Source organism: Dermacentor variabilis, chromosome 7 (assembly GCF_050947875.1).
Source record: "Dermacentor variabilis isolate Ectoservices chromosome 7, ASM5094787v1, whole genome shotgun sequence".
In the NCBI taxonomy this organism is placed as follows: Eukaryota; Metazoa; Arthropoda; class Arachnida; order Ixodida; family Ixodidae; genus Dermacentor; species Dermacentor variabilis.
This window is the reverse complement of record NC_134574.1, coordinates 161,668,907-161,695,673: the sequence shown is the minus strand read 5'-3', so window position 1 is coordinate 161,695,673 and position 26,767 is coordinate 161,668,907. Positions and strand designations below refer to the sequence as shown.

The 26,767-nt window shown below is 42.6% G+C and overlaps 1 protein-coding gene across 3 annotated transcripts in view; it reads right to left on the bottom strand.

Moving 5' to 3' along the window:
• The window catches only part of LOC142588349 (alpha-1,6-mannosyl-glycoprotein 2-beta-N-acetylglucosaminyltransferase-like), a 41,655-nt gene that overhangs the window by 14,061 nt on the left and 827 nt on the right, over nt 1-26,767 (bottom strand). For 2 of the 3 annotated variants that reach the window (XM_075699978.1, XM_075699976.1), the window contains exons 2-7: nt 15,598-15,881; nt 14,201-14,407; nt 7,416-7,513; nt 5,254-5,353; nt 2,132-2,265; nt 882-954 (exon numbers count right to left, since the gene is read on the bottom strand). In XM_075699978.1, the coding sequence (XP_075556093.1) occupies nt 882-954; nt 2,132-2,265; nt 5,254-5,353; nt 7,416-7,513; nt 14,201-14,407; nt 15,598-15,837 (852 nt within the window). In that variant the 5' untranslated portion in view covers nt 15,838-15,881. Of the gene's footprint in view, nt 1-881; nt 955-2,131; nt 2,266-5,253; nt 5,354-7,415; nt 7,514-14,200; nt 14,408-15,597; nt 15,882-18,791; nt 18,946-26,767 lie in introns of those variants that run through there. The other variant, XM_075699977.1, reaches the window with a different exon arrangement.

The window sequence follows — 26,767 nt, the reverse complement described above, 5'->3', positions numbered from 1 at the left end:
TTGTGAGTGGTGGCGCTGGCTAACACTCCCAGGGTTAGTTCTAGCAGTAGCACATAAATACCCCAGAAAGCGGATGGGAGAACAATGCTGCGGTAGCTCAATTTTTAGAGCATCGAATGTGTAATGCGAAGACGTAGGATTGTTGCCCACTTGCAGCAAGTTGTTTTTCATCCACTTTCATTTCCATTAATTTATCATTTCTTTAATTCAACTAGTAAGTACGAGTAATTTCCCCTGTGTTGCCCTTGGTATCTTTGTTTGTTGGCTCCTTATGCTGATTAATACACACATACACATAATATACATATATATATATACATATACGTGTGTGCATGTGTGTGTGTGCATGTGTGTGTGCATGTGTGTGTGCATGTGCGTGTGCGTGTGCGCGTGTGCGCGTGTGCATGTGTGTGTGCGTGTGTGTGTGTGTGTGTGTGAAGTTTTCAACTGCAGTTCTGTTTTGAAGTTCATCGGGAAACAAAGAACTGAGTTATGAAGAAATATCTTACTACTACTGGTACTACTAATACTACTGGTGAATCAGAAGCCTGTTCTATTTTCATAGCCTTTATGGGGCTGTACAAGATTTCATGGTTTCAAAAAGGCTGCATAAAAGTATGCTTTGGGTTTATGTATCTCTGTATTAAGCAGTAGCATTGCCTTGAATATTTCATTCAATTTTAGACACCCACCAAATCTTATGATAATTCAACCAAAATCAGCACTCCCAAGCAGTTCACACCATGCAAGCCAACTGTGAAAGTCATGGTTCTTCATACTTTCTAAAGTAAAGGTTTATCGAATTGTTGAAGTGCAGGGGAGAATTTCAAAACTAAAATAAAAGAAGCTGCAATTGAACGAAACAACCAGGCAGCACATACCTGGTTTCCTGTAATGTGATAGTTGAAAGATTTTGTATAGCTTCCAAGGACCAACATAGAACACTGTTTGTGACTGAAAAAAAAAATGAAAATCATAGAGCAGAGATAAAAGATCGAGGCCTATAACAAACGAGCTGAGCAGAGCCAAAGTGCCACATCACAAATTAAAACCTGCATTTTGCTTACACAGATAGGCACATCTTTGATACGGTAGGTGCAGTGTTCATCAAGTTAAAGTAGCATAATGTGCCTTATATAAGAAATATAAAGTATGTAAAAATATATTTTAAAAAGTGCAAAGCATACAAGAATCAAAAAGCACTGTTCTACTACTACTTGTGGTGAAATAAGATACCCTTCCCAAGTTCCTTCTCCACAAAGAATACATTATTCACAGCATGTGGGCATTGCCGTTATAGGCTCTGAAAAGGTTTTTTTGCATTATCTCCCAAGTCTCAAATAAAACTGATTTGCATTGCTTAAAGGGACCCTAAAGGCAAGTATTAAGTCAAGCTATAGTAATAGATTAGTGCTAATGTGTCAATATTATCGCGAACAGAGCCTTAATAATCGACAAATCGAGGTAAATGCAGGACATGATTAGAGACTCCCCTGGGAAATTCAAGTACTTGCACGATGACGAAAGCACTCCTCAGTTAAATTCTGCCACTAGTACTGAACCACTCGCGGAAAAAAAACATCCTTGTATTGTATTATAAGACAAAATGAAATGCTAGTTGTCCAGTTGTATTTCATTTTCAGGAAATAGAAGTCATTGAAATTAACCTTGACAACGACGCGGGCGGTCGAAAGGTTTCATTTTCGTTTGACTCCACACCACCCACTTTCGCGTTTCAGTAGTTTCATTATCGCATAGTGCTGCGCTGGTTTTGCCGACTCGCAAAACTTGCACACACTGCAAGTATCAGAGAATTGTAGCAGTATACGAGGCATCGCAATGTCCTGCTCCAGCATACTGTCTCGCGACGTCACAATACAGCATCCTCCAGGGATAACGAAAGCGAAACTAGCTGTAGAAAAGCTGTTATTATCAGATTATTTACAACGCTGTGGGGCTTGTAACTATTGTTTCTAGAGTTTAGAGCTCTAGGACCTTCATTTAACGCAAGAAATGAATAGTAAAAAGTATTCTGTAGAAAATTGCCGATGAAGATCCTGCCGCTGCGCCTCAACCTGACCCGCTGAATGACACGGCCAGAAGGAGCCGCAGCAATGAAAGAAATCCCCACCTAGATTGTCGTTCGGCCTCCATGAGTCTCAGCACATGCAGAAAGTCAGGTGCGGCATAGTGGTCTTCCTCCAAAAGAATGAAGGGTCCGGCATGGTCTTTTGTGATGTTCAGGCCATCCATGACACGGTTCATCTAAAGCAAGCAAGTACATCGCGACACTGCTATTTCTGGGCAGCCCATCACGAAACAAAGTGCTCATAATTCCAACCGCAAAGAAGTGCAGCTGAAAATGAGAAATTGGCAAGAAAAGAGTGACTAGAGCACACAAACATAACCTATGTAGATTCTAAGATATGTAGAATATGGGAAAGGCTGGCTAAGCTTGGGTTGATTCATGTTGGAAAATTTATTTATTTATTTATTTATTTATTTATTTATTTATTTAATGACTGATTGATTGATTGACAAGATTTATACGCCAAGGCTATGCAAGAGGCTCCAAGAACCAAGTTTCCGAGTACTGGCTCTTTGGCAAGCTGGTGAAGCACACTAACCACAAGAAGTGCATTGTTTCTTGCTCTTACTGCTGTAGCTGTCTTCAAAGCACTAAAAATTCATAGTAATGATTCTACTTGTAAGGTAAAACATCTTTTATATTTTGGGAATTTATGTGCAGTTTTCAGCAATTAAAGGTGCTTAAGAGCAGAGTATGAGCCACAGTGGCTGACAACACACAATGTGAGCCTCGAGGTAAGAAGGTTCACTTTCATCTCCATGGCTTGTATGCTGAACATGCTGAACAAGGCTCGTATGCTGAACGATTTCAGCGAAAAAGTTACAACCTTTTAAAAGCTGTCCATTTCAATGCAATGCTCAAAAAGAGTGCGCAATGTTGAACCTTCCCATTAATATAGCGTCATATAGACTAGGAAAAGGCTCCTGCCTGAGCGAATACTCGCCTCTGGCAAATTAATTTTATTACATTCTGGATGTTAATGTTCTGAAACTGTACAGAGGGTTAGAGGGACACCATAGTGCAAGGTTCCGCATTAGTTTTGACCATCTGTGTTTCTTCATTAGGCCCCCAATACATGATAGGCAAGCATTCTTTCATTTCCCCTCTGTCATAATGTGGCTTGTCATAATGTGGCTGCCATGGCGGTGCAACGTTACAGAGAGATATAACTTTATTATGTCGTTGATGGGGTTCAGGGGTGGCGGGGGTCGGGAGACTAACCCCCAGTGCCCCCCCCCCTTCCTCAGACGGCGGCCAGTCCTTGCTTTCTGGTGGCGTCTTCGGCCATCCGGACGGCCCAGAGCTGCTCCTCTGGGTCCAAGCTGAGCAGCAAAGTCTCCCACTGCTCGGCCGTACTTATGATGCGTGTGTTAGTGCAGGAGGTGTTGGTGGCTGAGGCTTTGGGGCAGTGCCAGATAATGTGATCGAGGTCAGCGCGAGCCTTGCACGCTTTGCACAGTGGGGACTATGCATCGAGGTAAATGCGGTTGTAAAGCACGGGGTTCGGAAAAGTTCATGTCTGAAGGAGTCGCCAAGTGGTGGATTGATATTTATTCAGTGTTTTGTGTGCTGGGGGGTAGCATAACTGCTCTCTGCAGTAGTGGAGGAGAAATTCTCTGAACGTGACCGTTCGGTCCCGCGCGTGACCGCGATGCAGAACAGAGGGCTGGTCGGGATCGGAAGACTCGGGAGAAGGACGATGTGCCCGCTGTGCGAGAGCTCGGGCGGCATCGTGGGCGGCTTCATTTCCAGCCAGACCAGAGTGACCAGGGGCCCAGATGATTTGGATGCGGCGCTGCCTTGAGAGGGGAGTGCCAGAGAGTATCTTCTGCGCTTGGGCTGCCATCAGTCCTCTTGTGTAGTTGCGAATGGCCATTTTTGAATCGTTGATGCGGCAGTGTGCATTGGTAGCCGCGAAGGCCAAAGCAATAGCCGTTTCTTCTCCTTTTTCGGGTTGTGTGGTGAGAATTGATGTGGCCACAGCAAGGCGGTACTGCAAGCCCGCGACTGCAACGACCGCCATGGAATTTTGGTTGGGGTATTTCGCTGTGTCCACATAGGCTACGTCAGCGGCTTGGTCGTAGTGCTTTTGTACTTGTTTAGCTCTTTCTGCACGTCACTCCAGATTATGTTCAGGGTGCATATTGCGAGGTATGGGCGGGATAACTAGCTGAGCACGAATGTTTGGTGGCATAAGCACTTTTGGTCCGAATTGGGTGGCGTAGGTTATGCCTAGCGTGCCTTGAATGTGCCTGCCCGTGGTGCAATTGACGAGTCGTTCGTATTGACTAATACGCTGCACTTCAATAAGCTCATCTACGGTGTTGTGAATGCCAAGGGCTTCCAGTTTCTCGTTAGAAGTGGAGATGGGAAGATGTAGGGCTTGTTTATAGGCCCTCTTGATCATGGTGTCGAGTTTAAGCTTGTCAGTTGCATTGAGGCTGAGGTATGGGGCGACATAGGTGATCCTGTTCAGGGTGTAGGTGGTTACCAGGCAAATAAGGTTGTTTTCTTTCATGCCGTAATGTCGATCTGTGATGCATGCTATGAGTCGAGTGGTCTGGTGTATGTGAGTATCTAATTGCCTGAGTATTTCCGTGTTTCTGCCGTTTTGTTGGATGCGTAAGCCAAGGATACGGATGCTAGGCACAGTAGGTTACAGCAACGTTACAGTCACTGATCTACAGCAGTGAGTCCACTGACAATGTATGCAAAATTTTACACAGCTTGACGGAGTCCAGTTGAACAGTGGCCCCACAAGTCGGCACAATAACACAATATATTCCATGATTAAGCAATGCTGGAAACATCATGAAAGATGGCTCTGATCACAGATAAAGAACTGACCGCAGATAAATTTGTGTGCCATCCTGCAAAACATACAGGTTTCATGGCCCTATTACCATGCACAAATGTACACTGAAACCACCTGCCCATTTCCATAATTCCTATCTTGGACGGATCTTCATTCAAAGCCTCAATTTACCATGTTCTCTCTCGACTCCCCTGACAAGTTGTCTTTTTTTTTCTTGCTCTTTTTTTCGCCCCTGCACATTTTTGCTCTCTTACCACATTGCCTACGGGCCTTGAAGGCACGTTAAATCTGCTGATTTAATTAGAAGATCACCAAAAAAGGACTTCAAGGTGTGCTGCTGTATCCATACCTTCCACCACCAGTGATGCTTTGTCTGTGAAAACTTGGCTTCTCGGTAATGGCCAAAACTGTCTGGGTGCTGAGCGTTGTTGCATCCCCGCTTGAGGGCGCTGCGGTTGAAAACAGTATGCACAACTTAGATTCGCATTGCAACTGCCAGAGAAGATTACTTTTGTGCTGCTCTCAAAGGAACAGAAAAAAATTGTAGGAGTCTAGAGAATATGTAAAATAAATGCACTATACCGCAGATTGTTGAAACTTAGGTAAAAATTATGGTCATTGTACGAAGGAAACTTCAAATAGACAGTATGTGCACTGTTAATACCTTTAAAACTTCAATTTGTGCAAATGTACAAGCAAGCTTTGGAGAGATGACATATTTTCACTTTAAAAAAGCCAACCTTTCAAAAACAGACCAGTAACCAAGGCATTTAAAAATACAAGCCAGAACATGCTTCTGAAGCAGTTCTCCCTGAATATGTATCAAGCATTGCAGCACATTAGATGGCGAGGGTACAGAAAAACATGTGTCAGCTCCAAGAGCAACAACTAGCCAATGTAGCAGGATATAAGACACCTTGAGACAGGAACTAAGAAAGCTGGGAAGACAATAAAAGACAAGCTGTAACTGCTCTTGCAATACATGGCATGATATATGTGTAATTGTATCCACTTTCCAGTATAATGCAGCATTATAACTTAATAATAATATTTGGGGTTTTACGTGCCAAAACCACTTTCTGATTATGAGGCACGCCGTAGTGGAGGACTCCGGAAATTTTGACCACCTGGGGTTCTTTAACGTGCACCTAAATCTAAGCACACGGGTGTTTTCGCATTTCGCCCCCATCGAAATGCGGCCGCCGTGGCCGGGATTCGATCCCGCGACCTCGTGCTCAGCAGCCCAACACCATAGCCACTGAGCAACCACGGCGGGTCAGCATTATAACTTGTAGAAAGCTAATTGATGTTTACAAATAAATAGGTTGCAAGAAAAAAATCTGTAATGAATAATTTAAACAAATTTCCGAAGTGACATTCCTGTGGTCAGGTAAAGCAAAGAATACTATAAGATGTTGACATATCTACAATGGCGAAAGAAATTGGGAATATACATTTTATAGATAAATGTTCCAGTGGCTTCCATGCTATAAGTGAAACAGTTTTTCCACTTCACTAGGCAAAGGTTGACTGTGCAGTCTTAGCTGTAAAGGTGTGGGATTGTTTTGTTTTGTTTTTTTTTTCACTCTGGATAGTATATCTTGCGTTATCACCTCTTCTACATCTTCCTGGGTTAGAGATAAGATATGGCAACAGTTTTTGAGTAGAAATGTCTTTGCAATATTCTCTGTAGAGGCCCAGCATCTGCTGGAGGAAATAAATTATAAACAGCTGGCTAAAGTATGGTGCAGCTCTGACTCAAAACTGTTCTAAACATTTTCAAATGTCCAGTTCTGTGTCTTGGATGTATAGCAGACCTTTTGAGGTGCTCTTGAAAGGAATGATACCAGTCAGAAACCTAAACCTGCCTGTGGACAATGGCTGGCAATTTCTTCAATTTACATATAACTCATTTGCATTGTGCGATCACAAATCTGACAAAGTAATGTCATTCCCTGACTTACTGCTAGTGCCACAATGACAAAAAATTTATGATGTGCCATAATCACAGAAAGGTGAAGTTTTGCAAGAGAACACCAGCCTCAGTTTATCGAAAGTTGCCACAAAAATTAGTTTTGCAGCAGAAAGACACCGACACAGATCCTTAAAGTCATTTTCCTGAGCTGTCTAGTACATAGTATTATGTACAGTCCTCAGCGATTGAAATGCAATACTCTGACAGTATAGTGGCCGGTGATTCTTGTGCAACCAGTGAGTGCTGGGTGATCACTGACGGGGGCCCAATTCCATCACGATGCATCGAAATGACTTGTTTTCATGTGACACAAAAGTACATCGGCTCAATGTCCCCAGCATCCAACGGTGGCGCAAAAAAAGTGCCTGCCACTATACTATCTGAGTATCACGTTTCAATTGCTGAGCACTGTACCTGAGAAATGACTTCAATGTACTAAAATCGATCAATATTGTTAGTGACTGGTGGACGATTTGAACAGGCACGGTAACAAAAGACACAGTAAGGCGACAGTGCACACCAAAGCAGCAACTCACTCGTCTTTTTTTATGTTTCGTGGGCAGTCGTTGGGGTGTTGACCAGGAAATTGGTTTGGGTACAGCTGGATGGCATGGGGCAGGAAGATCTGCATCATCTGGACAACAAAATGAGACTACTTAGTGCTGAACATCTTTATCTGTCTGCATTTGATCTTCCTTTAGTGTAATAGCGGGTACTGCGCTTTCTATTCAGTAGATCAATGTCTTAGTATTCATGTGTTAGATCTATTCAAATGTCCCAGAACATAAATAATATCCTACCTTTATCCAACACTCTTTGCTGCCAAACCAGCATAGCATCTGTAGTCTTATCATACACATCCCTCTGGTCTGCAGACTTTGCAAACTCTTGCTCAGTGTGCCTAAAGAGCTGGAAAAGGTGTGCATCTGGATGCATTATTCTCCCTCTCCTCTTGCAGTTAACAAGGCCAGCTTCAGCTGCTATTGAGAGGTCTTTGCATCGTTTAAGCGCTTCTTTGCTAATATTGCATGATGTTTGATTGCCTAGCTTCCTTGTTACAAATCCGGTGACATAACAGATAATGCAGTCAACAACAGTTGCATTGCAGTAATCGTGCTCGAATACTTCTTCACACTCCCAGTTTCCTTCGCTGATCAGACCATCGAGCTTATGTCTCAGCTCTGTTCTCAGCTGTTCCAGCTTTTTTGGCCGTTCAGCAGCTGAACTTTTGTGTATGCCTCTAAGGTCGGCCAAGGTCACAAAAGCAGATTGGCTGCTTTTAGCAGCTGTGCAGTCCCCAAACTGTGGTGGCTTCAGCAATGAATGTACAGTGAAAGCATTCGATAAAGTTGCAAAAAATGTGGAAAATGTAGGATGTTCATTCTGGCCTCCTGCTTGCCTTATTATCCCCAAAAAGCATTCCAAAGGGTCTTGATTCATCTAAGAGGAGAGAACATATTTGAAATTGCATTCCGTCAAGAGGTAAGCTGACAGCTCTCGCACTGACTTCAATGTCACTCGCAATCCCTCTACAGTTGACTGGGTCACGAAAAAGTCCTTGGGAATGTTGCCATCAACAACTTCTTGTTCCCACTTGTTCCCACCTGGAGGCATCCTTCATTACTACAAAGTCCTTACATCCAAGAGTGAGGCCTTCTCCTGGGAAGCGCCGGTTAAAGGCATCAAATAGATTATTAAGAAAAAGTGTAAACTCAACAGTTGGCTCTGTATTATAAAGCTGAGCTGCATCTCTGCATGCATAAAACTGTATGCCTTTCACAATAGAATTTCTGAAAATTTGAGTGGCAAGTTTCACTCTCATTTTCAGCATATTCGACGGGTTAACATGGTTGTATGTCACTTTGCACATACTCTGAGCTCAACAGCATGCTTTGTGTCTGCCACATACAGAGCATCGTACCAGGACCATTTTATGAATTGGTCTTCTCTTCTCAAAATTTTCTTCTCCTAAAGAAGAGTTCGCATGCATTTAAAAAGATAGCGAACTTCTGAGAGGACACACTTTTCTAAATGCGTCCAGTGGATGCTCAAATGCATTTGTAACATTTCCCAATGTGCCACTCACCCCAAGCTGTCTCCACATAGCGTGATTAGTTGAAGCACCATTGCACGCAACACCATCAACAAGAAACACCAGCACGTTCTAAGTGTACAATGCATTGGAGGAGCAGTTGTGCAAGAAGAGTACCTTTTGTTGATTCTTTTGAGGCGAAAACAGCTACCGGCTGTAACCAGCTCTCCACAAATGATGAAAAAGCAAAGACGAGGCTGTGGTCAGCCAGTCATTGCATTCGACACCCTGCTCTCCATAATCAACAAGATCAGCATACCTCATAGTTTGAGGGTAGACAGTCATCTCTTTTCTGATGTGTATCTTGTCGAAAGTGAGCATTCCTCTTTCTTGAAATGGTGTCTTTTGGGAGATATTCAATTTGAAAGCTTTGAAAAAGTCTTCATTAAAGCCACAATTGAGGCCAGCCATATTAATGTACTTCCTTATTGCGGATACACAAGGAAGGGGTAATATGTTACTGCCTCGCAAGAAGGAATCTGTAGCAGGGCTTCATATATTTAGAAGCAGGCACAGTAGAAGCCAGTCATCTGTGTATCTTTTTTTCTTTTTTCATTGTGCACTTAACAGCAGCAATACATTCTTTCAAAAGAAGTAGCTGTGCTAGTGGCACATCAAGAGCCTGCGACTTGTAGCTTTGTAATTTCCTTCTTGCTTTCCTCAAGCTGCTCTGTCAGAATCTTGTTGCCCTTCGAAAGTCTCGCTCGTGAGCTTCGCAGCGCAGCTCTGGAAAGGTGCAAGGCATCAAGCCTTTGCTTCTGGGCAGTCAACGCAGTTTTGTGCAGTGCTGACACTCTTGTGCATTTCAAATGACGCTTTTGTTTAGATCTCGTAGCTTGTCGGGCAGCATGTATCATCAAAGTGTCTGAGAGAGTACTGCATGGGTATCTCCTCCAGATGTCACCAATGGACACTTATTGTGCCTCCGCTTTCCTTGGCAGTCAACAAAGGCACACTCTGGAAGCATGGTGAGAAAACTTTTGAAACTGGTTCCTCCACAACAAACACTCAAGTTACTAACAGCAGCTAACATTGCATCTACTTCAGTAACAGAACTGGGAAATGAACTGATCCCAACAGTACCACATTCAACTGGCTTACCCAAAACAGATACTTCAACAGACATGTTGCTTTTTACATGCAGTGACTTTTTCATAAACACGACAGTGGACCCATCACTCTGCTGATTGTAAGCGTCGTTGAATAGAACGTCCTTTATTCCCTCGGCACTGATTCAGTGAGTGGCTCACAATAATCAAGGAATGCATATTATTGGAGCAGAGTTAAATAATATTTCAAACTTGCTTGGTCTTGCTTGGGACTGCGACGCAGTTCTCTGCTTCATAATCGCCTTTGCCGACAACGCTTGTTGCAGTACGATCAATCGTTGGCGCTCCATTAGAATGCACTGATTCAACAGCAGAAGAACCGCTGGGCTGCACAACAGTGCTGCAGGAAGCAACAGAACGAGACCGTCGCCTTACGTGCTTGAGAGGGCTCTTTACTTTCTTCGACAAGTACTTCGTTGCCCCTTCGAAAATTGTAGGCACCGCACTTTTCATGAGGCCCACCCTTCTCATACCAGACATGAGCACACAGGCATCAATTTCTTCATACCAAACCTTCAAAATGAAATGTGGTGCAAAATGTCTCTTGCACACATGGCCGGTTCTCTGAAGCACTCTGTCTTTGCGCAGTATCAGCCACCTCCACGCTTCCAGCCTCACTTCATCGTCCAGCGGCTTGAAAAGGGAATACTTCTCACATGACTTATAGCCACTGTAGCAGAAGGGCACAAAGCACTTTCCCATCACACTATCACATAAAACTGATCAAATTACTGACACACAAAGCAAATATGACCGTCACTTACGTGAAGCCACATGCGCGAACCTGGCACCAGCAGGAAGCAAAGTGGGCACTGGTCTAGCGTGCCCTCTCTCGTTGCGCCGCGTTACTAGAATGCCACCCAGGTCTTCCCACAGAGCGCTGACAGCGCGCAGTTATCTAACCTAGCCTATCTTTCACCGTGATCTACAGTAAAGCATTCGTGCCACAATTTAAGTAAAGTGTCTCATATTAAGAGAGTGACTGATTACAGGTTATCCTCCTCCCTAGCCATGCTTTTTCTCCTCAACTCGTTCACCCAGACATTGAACTAAGCTCCGCCTTCACTGGCTCAGCATCATGTGCCGTCGTGTCATCTACCTCCGGTTGTAATGGAGTCAGCACTTGAAGCCTCTCCAAACTCTCCGCTAGCTTCGTGGCTGTCGCTCCCCATCGAGAGCTATCCAAGCAGCATGCGTTGCAAGCATTCTGTCATATCCCCGAATGTGTCCAGTATCCTGAGGTAACCAAAAACAGCTGGGCGTTTTGACAGATGGACGGAGGAGTAAACTAAAGTCCCTCCATACTACTACTGCTGTGATGAAGGAGCTTTAGTGTAGACATACGTATGTGAGCAGCCTGATCGGCCTGCATGGTCTAGCCACCTGGTGGCACAGAGCATAACCAGCCAAACACAGAGCAAATATAATCGAACATCAATATATCGAACAGTGCGGTGATCGCAAAATAGTTCGATGTAGCCAGAAATGTATATATAAAATCACATAAAAAATGCGTCATAAACATCTTCAAATCGATCGATGAACCAAGGACGCGATCGGGGATCACTGTTCGGAGCGCACATTCGGTTGCACAACGCGCAATTGGCTTAGCCCACGCCGACTTCATGCGCCGGGAGTGCATGGTCGATTGTGCCACATAGGCCTCACCTATTTCGTCAGCCGCGCGGAGTTGGCGCGATCTAGGCCAGTCACACGCGGCGCAACTGAACGCGCGCTCCGAACAATCCCCAATCGCAACCCGATCGTGGCACAGTAAATACTCACTTGAAGCTTCACACAAAGTATTTATTTATTTGGCTGAAAGTACTGCAGAAGTGCAGCCTGCTTCTTACTGGCAGCCGCGTGCTTAAACACGGAGTCCTCAACATATTTTAAATATCTACAACCGATAGGCCGGTGGCGTAGAAGGGCCAAAGCAGTTACAGCCTCAGTTGTAGTCAAGACCAGGGCAACATCAGCGCTTGCGGAATCAACCTCGGCAGCATCTTCGTTTGGCCGCTACTTCTCATGCGATCTCCACGTCAGTCAGTTGAAGCATTTTGAAACACTGTCAATGATGAAGTATTAAGTGGCGTCTGCCAAGGCGTCCGTGAGTGAGCCCAGTGGGCACACGCTGTCGCTTGTCTTTGCAGATGCAAACCACCAGCTCTCGCGAGGTGTGGCAGGCGCAGAGAGCAGTACCGAGGAGGAGTCAGCGCGGCAAATGCAATGCGTCGTTGACAGTGTCGAACTAGCCAAGCCGCCTTGTGTGTACGCCGCTACATTCAAATGGCAACCTCAGCATGATCGATGTATGCAGCTATAATGCGTAGCAGTCAGGAACGCCCATCACGCCACCACTACCTTCAAGGGCGTTGGGCGAAAGCTCACGACCTGTCAACAGAGCACACATGGTCTAGGACGGCAGTGTTCGATATATCCATTTTACGTCCTTTCCCGTTCGAAGTAAAAAATTAAAGATGCATGCGATTTTGCAGGTGATATAGAAAGTGTTCAATATACGCAATAATTCGATATATCCGTGTTCGATATATTGAGATTTGACTGCTGTAACGAAGTGTAAAACATTTTAAACATTTAAAAACACATGTTCACACTGGCGTGCCTGCTGAATATTTAATCCAGCAGCAAAGTAGAACACACTTGGTTACTGTTACATTATCTCTGCGTTTGTCTGGTTGGGCTGTGTGCCACCAGGTGGCTGCACTATGCAGGCTGTTCACGTTTGTGTTTTTGCTCATGCGGCAAAACGCTCGGTCCACTTCAATTTACTTGACTACTGGACACGCTAAAACTCTCTACTGTGGTAGTAATCCTCTGGTGTTAAGTTACGGTCGCAAATACATAGATACTGGCACCAATCAGGTACCGACAGCCCGATACACTGCAGCCACTTTGCTCGCATGTTGCCTTGCAGGGGGACACGATGTCACAGCTTGACATGTCGCTGACCACTATATTTGCAGCCCACAACGTAACAAGGGCGATCCGTGCTGCTCGCAAAAGAAAGCTCAATACCAACACTGACCGCACAGCTCACATAAACACGAGAAAGGTTGCAACACAAGCAGACTACATTTGCTGTGTGGTGAAAGTGCTTGAGTGTGGTGATAATTTATGGTGAACATTTGTTCACCATAAAGTTGGAAAAATTATCGATGACGTGACCTAGGTAGCTAATCAGATAGCTCACCCAACTGACGTCAATTGGGCTAACTATTTCGATTGTGAAGGGAGGGCTCAAAACTCAGGGGAGCGGCACCGCTGAGATCAGTAGCAATGCACATTTCTAAAACCTTATAATAAATTACGTGCTTTATGCAGAGTGCTTGGATGCATCACTTAATGATCAGAAGAACCTACCCTGATGGCTCAGTACATTTGTGCAAAACCATGAGAATCGTTTCAGTGTCCCTTTAATGTTGACTTATTTTGGGACTTTTCTGCATCTGGGCAAATGCGAAACTGTCGCAAGTGGAAGCTGCGTCTGTTCAGTGGCTGGACAGGCACAGCGGCTGTTCAGCGAAACCAGAAGCACTGCTAAACGCTGCCACACTACTTGGTGCGGTAACACATGTGCGCAGAAGCACCACCCTCGTAGCTTTCTCTTCATTGCCACAGAAAGCTGTCCCCAAGTATAATTCTTTATGTGCACAGTAATAGAGCGGAACAATGTACAAAAGAAGTAAGCAGCAGTGATTCCACTGAATGCGTATACTATGCATTTCAACTTGCCATGCAGTAAATATTGTGAGTATCTGAGTTGTTTTGTACCTATCCAGTTTTCCATTCCAACCTGTTTAGTAACTTATTCTACTGTTTATATTCAATCAGCAGCATTACCAAACATTTCTTTGTACTTCCCTCTTCCCCAGTGCAGAGTAGCAGACTAGAGCGCACTAGCTCAGATCGACCTCTGTCTTTCCTATCAATAAATTCTATTCTGTTCTGTACTGGCTTTTCTATGTTTATGTACACTTTTTCTACAAGCTTGTTAGTGCAATATTTCATATTATCTTTTGTGTTTTCACATTTTGTGCTACGCCTTTTGTATGTTTGGAACTTTACGAGGCCTGTGGTGTGACGTAAGTAAACATACCTTGCAGAAGTCAACCTTGTATGGCAGGCTCTCAACAACGGGGCTGTACTCATCATGACTGAAAATGAGCAGGGTGCGATTGATGTCACGTGCAGTGCGAAGTGAATCCATCAGGGCAACAAGGTAGTGCCATCTGTTGTGGACCTGGATCACTATCACAGGGTCACCTGGCTGCAGTGGGCCAAATAGCTCCAGGTTGTGAATGGTCTGTTTGAGAGAAGCGGGACAGCCCCGAATGAACGAAGTGTCAATTAGAAGTAGTATTTTTTAAGGTGACTTTGACTGCCATAATTAAATAATCCAAGCAAAACAATCTACATTGCAACTAGAATAAACAGTCAAGCTTCAAATGCAGCTTTTTTGAGCATGTGTAATCGTGAAAAGCTGCTCCCCAGAAATGAAGCTAACAGTGGTAATGTACAGAGGCTTGCTTGCTGGTCCTTATCAAAAGTGTAATTCAACATAGCCTTATCAGGTATAAATTAAAACCAAGCTAAACCCTTAACGAGGGTCTTTGGATAATGTATTCTGCTTGGTTCAGGTTAATTTTGGGCAAGGAATTATGCCTATTTGCACTCATCCAATGGGTTACTAAAATTATTTTTGTTTACCTTTTTTTTTCTTTTTTTGCGAATGAAGCTCGAGGTTCTATAAACCATATAAAAAATAGTTGGAAGTGTCACAGTGCCCTAAATAGTTTTATATGATACTTGTTTCTATAAACCAGTCTCGGTTTCAGTACCCAGGAGGTGGACATGTAACGACATCATGATATGCTGGCTTGCTTCGTTCTTGCAATCACTGTGGCGGCCACACATTAGCTGAGCCAGAAGAAACAAATGCAAACCTCTCGTTCACTTTTTTAATGTGCAACATCATCATACCTAGTGCTACGGTTAACATGTCAGCAAATTTAGCTCTATATCACGATTTCAAGATAATGAAGGCGAGGGTGTGAGGAAAGCTTGTTTTGTTTGTCAGGATTACTCACAGTCGAAGGTAAAATGGGCGCCACTCATGAACAACAAAAATACAAGATATTTTGAATCCCGTACAGAAACCTTGTTCAAAATCTAGATAGAAGACAAGACTCCTCTATGGGAACCAAAACAGCTTGCATTTTTGGTGTTTATCATTAGAATTTGTTTTTACCTTTGACTACATCAAGGTTTGAAACATTTTGAAGCCAACCTCATCATTAAATTAAAATATAAGTATTTCCCAACTTTCATACTTGTTAAGTGGTATCTTTTCATATGCAAGAAACATATGGAAGAGCTTCAAGAACTTTGAAAATATGTGTTATCACTTTTTTAAGAGGGACGTACACTTTTAGCCTTGAATTCAGCTGGCCACACAGGCTAGCAGCAGGCAAGGAGGGCAAGAAAGCAACCAACCTGCGCCTGGTTGAGCTGAGCAACGTACTCGCGCAGTATCTCAAGCTCGCGTGTGCTGTTGAAGAGGGCCCATGTGAGGTTGGGCTGGGCGGTAGCAGAGGAGCCCGGCGAGCCAACCTCGATGGAAACTTGGCCCAGCAAGGTGAGGCGCGCCTGCAGCCACACAAAGGTGGCCAGGCAGGCAACTGCCAGGAACCGGAGGGGTCGCACCCTCCGCATGTGCCGAGTCACCCACCCCATTTGCCGGCACAGGGCGCGGCTGCAGAACAGCCAGCACACCTCACCTGCACAGTGTCACATTTGTTGCAAAACTGCTGTCAGTGCATGCAACCCTTTTACAGGATGCTGGAAAAGAGAAATTATGCAGATCACATGTGCTGTGGGAATCAGTTTAACCAAAAATTTCACATCCGCTCTCCTGCCACAGCCAACTGTGAACTAGTGCATCATGATGCCCCAGATGCAAGTTCAATCTCCAGTACAATGCGAGTGTGCTCACCAGGTCACAACCTGGTGATATCAATGTTCATTTTAAAACTTTTTGTGCACAAACAAACAGGGACGAAGAATAGGAGCAACACAAGGACGAGCACTTTCTAACAACTGGTTTCATTTTTGAAGAAACACCTGCTTAAATACCCACATCTATAGTACATATAACACTAGTGAGAAAAAGACGTGGACCAAAGCCACCCGGTCAACATAAGAACAGCAAGGTGTTGACCGGCTTTGGTCCACGTCTTTTTATCACAAGTGTTATATGTACTATAGACGTGCTCTCGTGAATTGATTGCGCAGATCTGCGGGTATTATATGGACTATAGGCATGCTCTGTTGACTAGATCGCGCAGATCTGTGGGTATTTAAGCAAACGGTTCTTCAAAAATAAAACCAGTTGTTAGAAAGCGCTCGTCCTTGTGTTGTTCCTATTCTTCATCCCTGTTTGTTTGCGCACAAAAAGTTTTAAGATGAATCTGTTCCAACTAGGTCGACTCGCAGTTAAGATATCAACGTTTACACTAACTAATTGATGTGCATTATTACTACCGCTCCTATCTCATTTATCCTTTTCGTGCTACCACTCTCCCCCTTCACAACGACCACACCCTCCTCTCCACAGTCTAACCACTATCACCACTACCAACTACAACATCAAAACCAGTTCGATTCCAAAAATAACACTTCAATTTGAAATCTAACATTCCACACGGGTGCATCTTTCTATAATAAGTAGAAGACTAGAAGTCAAAGAAAATAAACAGAAGAGAAAATAAAGCTCCACTTAAGCTGCTATACATTCACAGCAATGGCTGCTGCCTCAATAGCGCAAAAGGTTGTGCTCTGTAGACTTGCTCCCTGCACAAAGGATTTAGGCATCACAAAGCGCCCAAGGACAAAAAGCTGTCTGACAACAATTGGTGATGGGAATAGCAACTGTCTGAGCAAGGCACCACCAGTGCCGTCAATTTAGTGAATTTTGCACTAGATCAGCCAGATTTTCCACTAGTTTAAAGGCAAAAAATGCACATATAAAAGGCTGTGGATACTTTAGCAGATTTTTAATTAACAGTTTTGAGATTTTTAGACCATTAAAAAGAATTAACCGCAGGTTTATAGCAAGTTTTGAGTGCTGCTTTGTCAATTTCTCCAAGAACTGGTCCATATATCAACCATTTTTCCTGCGTTCAATATCAGTCAATGTCAATGACTGGATGAACATGAAACAAAGGAAGCGCACTAACAATATGCTCCCCTTTCAGTTTGTGCATTTGGTGCTTGGTGCACTCAAGGGTGCACAAATTACCAGCAATCTCATGTGCATTGCCTTACGCGGCACACACAAAACAATCGGCGTAACTCTGCAGTATTTGCAGTATAGTAAGCACAGGAAAAATGTGGGGAACTCGGGAGGTGTAAATTCAAGACGATGGGCAAAAGAACAAAGTAAAAGCCAGAGCCAACGTTTTGACAAGTGGACTTGTCTTTTTCAAAGCTGACTTTCACCTTGTTCTCGTTTTACTCATAGTATAGTAAGCGGTTGGTTTTATTTAAATTCCAGGAAAACATTACGGTTACATAAGCTGCAGTTGCCGGGAAGCCTGGGAAGCAGTCAGGGATCTTTGAATGCTATCACATTCCATTTTTAAAGGTGAAGCTTAAGCATCCTCCAAATTTTTTCTCCTATACTAGAGTTACAAAAGAAACAATGAACATCTTCTAGACTACAAAAAGAGAAAACTGCCGGGAAATAGTTAAAGCCATGCAGCATCTTTTGTTGAAGCACAATTTTCTTTTTGCCCGTCGCATCCCCTCAACATCATTAGTGCAGTGGCTTACACAGAGTCCTTGTGCAGCACTTACGATGCTTCACCAATCATGCATAACCACACTCATCTTTTGAGCTGTTTTTGCTAAGTGTGCCATGAACATTCTCTCTTCTCCTGTTGAAGAAAACCAGCTGACATTGGCTTGTGCCTTCACTGATGTTTGTGCATACTAATACAAGAGCATCGGGTAAAGATCATAAATAGCAGTAGAACCAAAGTAGACAACAGGGTTGTTTCAATAACACACTACCCTTGAAGTGCATATTCAATTCTAGAAAATGGAGCTAGAGTTATTTTGTAGGCCTGCCATGGCATACGCTTCCCTGATCCACTTTTCTTCCAAAATCAATCAAGGCTAGATTTTTGCAACCTGCAGCTGTTAAATGAGGCCTCTGGTGATCTTGCAGTTGTGCCTTCGCAGAGATCTATAGGGTTAGGCTCATACTATGTTGCTAGTGCCATGAATTACATGTGGTAATATCTCGGCACATTTATCATGAGGCTCTTGAATCATCCCCTAATGATACATCACTTGCACATAACACATTGACTGTGGTCCTGACCGTCATTGCATTACACATGTACTATGGGCATCAAAAAGGAATGAACAGAATACTCAAGCGCAGTAATACATCGCCAAGTTGGGAGCAAGCAGAAGGCCCAACGTGCAAATGCACAGCTGTCATACTGACGTGTTAATGTGCCAGCGTGGCACACTTTGATCTCTGAGACATGTTTATTTCGCATTGAGAGCACACAGAGTACACCAGTCTGCCAATCATCAAGGATCTAGAAAGAGTGTCATGCATACAAGGAAAGACAAAGAATGTCATGTGATGAGCCCACTAGCAGTGGTATTATACACACCAAGTGAAAGCTATGCCACGAAGCCCCGAGTGCATCAACAGGAAAGTGAACTAAGGGGAAAAGTGACGTGACCCAAGCAGAACAAATGCCAACACCACAACCAGGATACGTGCACTATCATGACGAAGACGTGAGAACACCTGTGCAAGCATTCAGCACAACAGCTGTTTCCTGTTGTATGCAGCTCAACCAGAGGCCACGTGCAAAATGTCGTGATGCAGGTGTGACTAGCAACTCTTTTTTTTTTTTCTATGTGTAGGCATGTAAGGGTGACAACAAACAGATGGAATAAATTCCACCCAACACTTAACAAAAAAGGTAATTATTTGTATCTTGTTCCGTGACATAAAAATTTATTTGTCGTTAACTTATGTGCATAACAACTGTGTATTCAATAAAGCCTCCTAGGGAAGATGGAAAAATGTCATTTCAATTGCAACATATACAGAACTTTTAGATGGACACTTCAAAGCTGTCTCCCTTTGAACACCTAAGTGGTAAAAATCTGCTTCCACGAACCTACTTGCAATAAACAAAACAACAAACACATAAATTTAGCTAACGTTTTCGCACTTTGTTGCTGCAAATTAATGTTGGAAAAATGGTGTAATGCAAACAAGCAGCTTTTGGAGAAGGCTTCACCACAAATAGAAGAATGCATATATAGCATAGCAATTTTACTTAGTCATAGTCGACAGACTAATGTCAAAACAAGTTTCATTATGTCATAGCTGCTGCAAATGATGCTACTAGCTATAGTTCTTATTTAGCTTAACAAAGCTTAATCCGTAGGATGAGAAGGCAGATAATAAAGGACAAATTGTAAGAAAACAAAAATGACCAATAGCATTCTTCTCAGTATTTGACATGGACTATTATCATGGTGCTGGCAGGGTACATGCCTGCACATGCCTTCTGAGCGCAATGAGATGGGTCTGTTGTATAAACTTAATTAATCAGACAGGTTATGAACTTGACTAAATGTTCCAAGTGAAAAGAAAATTCATGGTACATAGAGCAAGCAGCAAGAAGTCGGACGTTAACGACGGAGGGCACATGGTTTTAAAATTTTTCTCAGCTTTCTTATACCGCGCCTCAAAAGTTAAAGGATCAGTCATTTCACCAAAAACACTTCACTAGCTACACAACTACTGTTTTCAAATGTAGTCTATACACTTTGGTGAACACAATTTTCATGCAATAAAAGGGCCAACAAATACATAATTAACACACTTGTGTAAGCCAACTTTTATTTTTGCCATAATTTCCAAATTAAAATTTGGCAACGGTGGCACATGTCTATATTAGAACCTTTAAAAATGTCGTAGTCAAATAAACTCCATCTTGTTTTATTCTTCTAGAGCACATATGTCTCTGGATGTTTGACGTCAAATTTGATATGGTATATGCTACGATTAGAAAACTGAGAGTGCAAGAAATACATTGGACATAGAAAAGGAACGCGTACCACATGCACTCACTTACAACTGATCTTTAATACATGTATTAAGGATCACATATTAAATGAACGTTAATACAGTATGCTAGTTTCCCATTCCGAGGCGGGAGTCGCACGGGAAAGGAAGAAGTCAGTCTTTTCTTGTTCTTGAGGGCCAAGAGCAGAAGCACAGCTGTGGTCAGCTTCACCCGGTTTCGAGACTGGCATGCCGTACGCAGTCAGCTATGTCAATTGGGGGTTCTGCCTTTGTGTCGGGACTCCTGCCTATGAATGTTAATTTTAATATCAATGTCTCTGAAGACACGCAGGCTTTAAAATAAAACAAAACAGGGTTTTTTTTTCAAATATGACTCTGAGTTTCTCATATAAACATATAGCATAATTTAAAAATTTGAATTATTACACTCAAATTATTGTTCATTACATGTTTTACGACTCCACTCATCAGCAGATTTCATACTCGTAGTCGGCAAAATTAGATCAAATGTCCTGGTCCCATGTGAGACTCGTCAGAATGGTGACAAAAAAGGGCAGCCCTTACAAGAGTCTATACATTAGTCTATATCGGCCATATAAATCGTAACCATTCACTTAATTCAGATAATAAGTATAGTGTAATGCACGGACCATGTAAACCTGTAACTATCTGACTAAATGACCATGTGTGCTCGCTGTCACACTGCTGGCATTATGAAGAACACCGGCAGCGGGGACGAACGGTTCGTACAGCTGCCCGATTCAAGACTCCGAAAATTACTCATCTTCACCATCTACCCATTTTTATGTCCACTACAGGACGGCATCTGTGAGCAACCTCCAATTACGCCTGTCTGTTAACTTAGATTATGCAAACTACAACACTAAGGGCGCAAAAAGACAGGGCGGGAAGACAGCGCACATCAAGTTAGCAGCCATCTCAGTTCGGCCTTTACCATTGCACACACCAATGATTCATCATCATCAGCTTATTTTATGTCCACTGCAAGATGAGGGCCTCTCCCTGTGATCTCCAATTACCTCTGTCCTGCGCCAACAGATTCCAATTTTTGCCTGCAAATTTTATCACCCCACCTAGTCTTCTGTCGTCCTTAACTGTGCTTCCCTTCTCTTGGCACTAATTATATAACCCGAATGGTCCAGCGATTACCTAACCTACGCATTACACGGCCTGCCCACCTTTCTTTTTTTTTTTTTGCTTAATGTCAATAAGAATATCAGCTGTCCCCCTTTGCTCTCTGATCCACACCGTTTTCTTCCTGTCTCTTATTGTTATGCCTATCATTCTTCGTCCCATTGCTCTTTGTGCGGTCCTTAACTTGCTCTAGAGCTTATTTGTCAATCTCCAAAATTCTGCCCCATATGATAGCACCAGTAGAATGCATTGATTGCACACCTCGCTTTTCAATGATAGTGGTAAGCTTCCAGTCAGGATCTGATAATGTCAACCGTATGCACTCCAACCCATTTTTATTCTTCTGTAAGTTTCCTCCTTGTGATCAGGGTCCTGTGAGTAATTGACCTAGGTAAACATACTCCTTCACAAACCCTAGAGGCTGACTGGCGATATTGAACTTTAGTTTCCTTGCCAGGCTATCGATCATTATCTTTGTCAAGATCATTATCTTTAATTCAACCCTACTGTTACACTCTCTGTTAAGGCACTCAATCATTTGCTGTAACTCGTCAGCATTGTTGCTGAATAGAACAATGTCGTCCCGCAAGGAACAACGGCGTCGCGCAAGGGTCTGTGCTCGGTCCTTTATTATTCCTAATTTACATTAATGACTTGCCCACTCACGTTTCCTCGAACATTTCTCTATTTGCGGATGACTGCGTCTTGTATCGTAAGATAACTAATTCTTCAGATATTCTACTAATTCAGGAGGATCTCAATAACATAAATGAGTGGTGTCATACGTGGCACATGGAATTAAACATTAGAAAGTGTAAAACTATGAGGATTTCTCATACTAATGTGATCTGCCCCACCTATACGCTAAATAACATCCCACTAGAATGTGTAACGTCATATCAGTACTTGGGGGTTCACAATGCCAGCAATCTATCCTGGAAAACTCATATTGATCACATAACATCTAAGGCCACTTGTACAGTGGGATACTTTCGTCGGAAATTTTCTCTAGCACCATCATCACTAAAACTCTTATTGTACACAACTTACATTCGTCCACAAATAGAGTATGCATCATCAGTATGGGACCCTGGTCATGACACCCTCATACAGTCTCTAGAGGCAATACAGAATCGATCAGCCCGTTTCATTCTCACCAACTACCAAAGAACTGCGAGTGTCACTAACATGAAAGCTCTCCTACACCTCCCACTGCTATCAACCCGTAGAAAACTATCTCGCATATGTCTTTTCATAAAATCTACTACCACAACACATATTTACGTTCTATCTTTGTTCAACCGCCACCATACATTTCATCTCTCATTGACCACCGCCAAAAGGTAAACATTCCGCACTGCAATACTGTCGGCTTTTCATATTCATTTCTTCCCCAAACGAGCAAAGATTGGAATAACTTACCCACATTACTTACAAGCATAACTGACACCAATAACTTTAAAAGCACACTTCAAAGTTTCAGGTTATAAATTAATGTTGCGTTTGCTTGTTCTGTATAATAACTGCTTTTATGCCATAATGTTAAGTTATGGCTTGTATTATTATATGCTATGTTCTTTCCTTTCTATTTTTGTTATGCCATGTATTTTTGCCACGCTTACAAGTTTCTATTTTCCAATCTTATCATTTTGTATACGATGTTTTTTTTTTCCATGTTGTTTGCCTTCCTTCCTTATTTTGTGATTTGCCTCTGTATTTACTTTGCCCCTCCCCTCTGCAATGTACAACCGTACCTTGAGGGTATGATAAATAAATAAATAAACAAAACAAAGGTTGCTGAGATATTCGCCGTCAATCTTTACTCCTAAGCCTTCCCACTTTATTAGCTTGAATACTTCTTCCAAGCATGCAGTGAATAGCATTGGAGAGATTCTGTCTCCTTGTCTAACCCCTTTCTTAACAGGCATCTTTCTACTTGGAAAGAATCAAGGCAGCTGTGGAATCTTTGTAGATATTTTCCAAGTTATTTATGTAAGCCTTTTGTATTCCTTGATTATGTAATGCTTCTATGCTTGCTGGTATCTCTACTGAATCAAATGCCTTTTCGTAATCTATGAAAGATATACAGAGGGGCTGACTGTGCTCTGCAGATTTCTGGATTACCTGACTGATGACATAGATGTGATCCATTGTAGAGTATCCCTTTCTGAAGCCGGCTTGTTCTTTCTTTTTACTGATGTGTTTCCCTATTCTGTTGGAAATTATCTAGGTGAACATTTTATAAAATACTCAAAGTAAGCTAATGGGCCTATAATTTTGCAATTCTTTAATGTCTTATGATTAGTATAATGTTGGCATTCTTGGAGTTCTCTGGGACCCTTGAAGTCACGAGACATTTCGTATAAAGGGCCACAAGCTTTTCAAGCATGAGGTCTCCTCCATATTTGATTAAATAGACTGTTATTCCGTCTTGTCACTTTTTCCCATTTCATGTCGTGCAAGGCCCTTCTAACTTCATCGATAGTTATAGAAGGAGCCTCTGTAACATGTTCATCACTACTTCGAATAGAGGTAACGTGGCTGCTCTGAGTACTGAACTGATCAGTATAGAATTCCACTGCTTTTACTATATTTTCAAAATTGCTGATATTACCCTGCTTATCTTTCAGTGCATACATCTCAGCTTTCCCTATGTCAAGTTTTCCTCTCGCTGATTTCATGATGCTCTGTTTCTTACTGCTTCCTCAGTATTTCTCATGTTACAATTTCAAATATCCCTCACTTTCTCCTTGTTGATCAATTTTGACATTTCCGCAGATTCCATCAGATCTCAAGCTGAACACTTGCATGCTTTGGCCTTTCTTTAGTAGGTCCTTTGTTACTTGGGAGAGCTTACCTACTGGTCGCCTAGGCGCCTTACCTCCCACCTGAAATGCTGCTTCTGAAGCCAGCCTACTTACGGTTTCATTAATTACCTCTGCCATTCATCTTCATCTTTCTAAGGCTGAATACTTGTTTGCAAGCACTAGCTTAAATTGGTCTGCTTTTACCCTTACTGCATCTAGGTCGGCCTATTTCTTCTTGACCAATTTTACTCTTTCTGTCTTCATATTGAGGTGAATCCTAGACCTCACTAACGAATGATCACTGCATTTTGTCCTGTCGAACACTTCTAGATCTATGCTTCTACATCTATGCTGGGATCGGCAGAAAGTATAAAATCAATTTCATTTCTTGTTTCACCATTAGGGCTTTTCCAGGCCCACTTTCTGTTGCTACACTTCCTAAAGAAGGTGTTCATTAATCGCAGATTATTCCTTTCCACGAATTCTACCAACATCTCTCCTCTAGCGTTCCTGGAATTGACGGTGCAATTGCCAATTGCTTGTTCCCCAGCCTGCTTTTTAACTACTTTTGCATTAAAGTCACCCATGAATACAGTATTTTGAGTTTGCACTTTTCTCATCGCTAATTCAATATCTTCATAAAACTGATCTGCTTCCTCATCATCGTGACTGGAAGTTGGAGCATAAGCTTGCGCTACCTTTATTGTATGCCTCGTATTGAGTCTTAATATCCCAACTGCTACCCTTTCATTAATGCTATAGAGTTCGTCAATGTTGCCCGCTATGTCCTTACGGATTGGGAATCCTACCTTGTATTGCTTCTTATTTGGGAGTCCTCTATAGCAGAGGACATGGCCGTTAGTCACCACTGTTAGTCAGCCTCACCAGTTGCCAACAATTATATACAGCACACGGGCCGCATAAGCTGCGCACAGTCAGGTGCAGATACGGTAGGGCTAGCCGCTACAGCAGGGAGACTTAATAGGCATATAACACATATATCTCCGTAACTTGTTTAATCGAATCCGCTTGTCGCATGGCTCATCCGAGAGACTACATACTCTTGGTGGTATGCGGAGGCTCAGGCTGTAAAATTGAACTGTCTCCTACTACGAGATCTTGTAAATGTCATATATATTATTATTTTTTTTGGGGGGGGGGGGTAGAGTCTGCAAGCTGTTCGAGCCCCAGCAACGCCCCCCTCCCCCCCCCCCCCAAATGAAAACTTTCTGCTTACAACTCCACTTGAGAAAACTTAAGTCTGCCAAATGTAATAAACTACCTGTGGAAGCAGCATTTGCTTCTGGCACTGTATATTTTTGCATTGGTCTTATGCTATTATTTAATGCTCTAGTTCTGAGAAAAAGAAAGTTAACTACAAGAAACAATATTACTTAATGTGAACAAGTCACTGCCACAAGGTGCAGTAATGAAAGTCAACACAGTATTATGAAAGTGTTCATAATTGCAGAGTTACTCATAGAAGATCTTCAAGGCAGAATAATGTGAATTGCATACACATTCCATACAGGCCCACATATTACACTATTGCATAAAACTTACGATGCAACAGTGTATAAGTTTAGGAGATTTTAAGTGAGCCTTACCACATTAAACCTTCCAAGAGTGCTCCTTCTCATACTACTAAAGAATGAACTATGCATATACAGTTTGAGTAATTCAGTTTAAGCAAAGAAATTGACTGATCACAAGCCAATTAACATGCTTCTGCAGCATGTATGTGTGGACAATAGAACAGTCCATTGCTACACAAGATGGACATTTTAATGTCATGCACAGATTTTCTTTAAACTTGCATAGCAAATAGGTAAGGACAAGTAAGGAAATGCCGGCAAGTACATCAATGGTTCTTTGTCGCTGCCACTTCTTTCACCGAGAAAGAATTACAAATTCTTTTAAGAAATGGCGCACGTATATATACTTATTTTCCTGTAGTACATATGCCACTGCGCGCACATCTGAATGGAGGTAGATGGGGTTTTTATACAATTAAAATTTTTAATCCTGTGCACAGATTGTTGTGCCGCCCAACCAGTAGTCCAGTCATGACAGATCAAGAAAGGCCGGCATGAAGCATAAATTATTCTTGCTGCTCGATCTTACTTAGTCTAGAAACAATTAAAATACCTTTACAAAATGGCACAATGTTTGTTGCACATGTGCTACATGTGTGTATGTGGATGCAAGGCAGACATCTGCGAACCTTAATAAAGACAGCATGGAAGTTTAAAAAATAAATAGTACAAAGTGAACGTCACAGTTGGCAGCACCTAATGGCTTTTCATACTTTGCATTACGTTATTATTCGACAAAGCCTGCATGCAGAGTTTAGCAAAAAGATAACCAGTGGAGGCAATTGCCTTAAAAGTTGCGTCACGGCGCACATCCCCGCGCAAGAAAAAAATACCGACATAACAGTCTATAAAAGAAAAGGTCAAAAATATCTGACCGCAGTTACTGTTCGGGCACCAGAACACGAGGACTAAGAATCTAGATAAAGATGTACTGCGTTTATAGAAAAGTGCAGCAGACCACGGACACCAACACTTCATCGGAC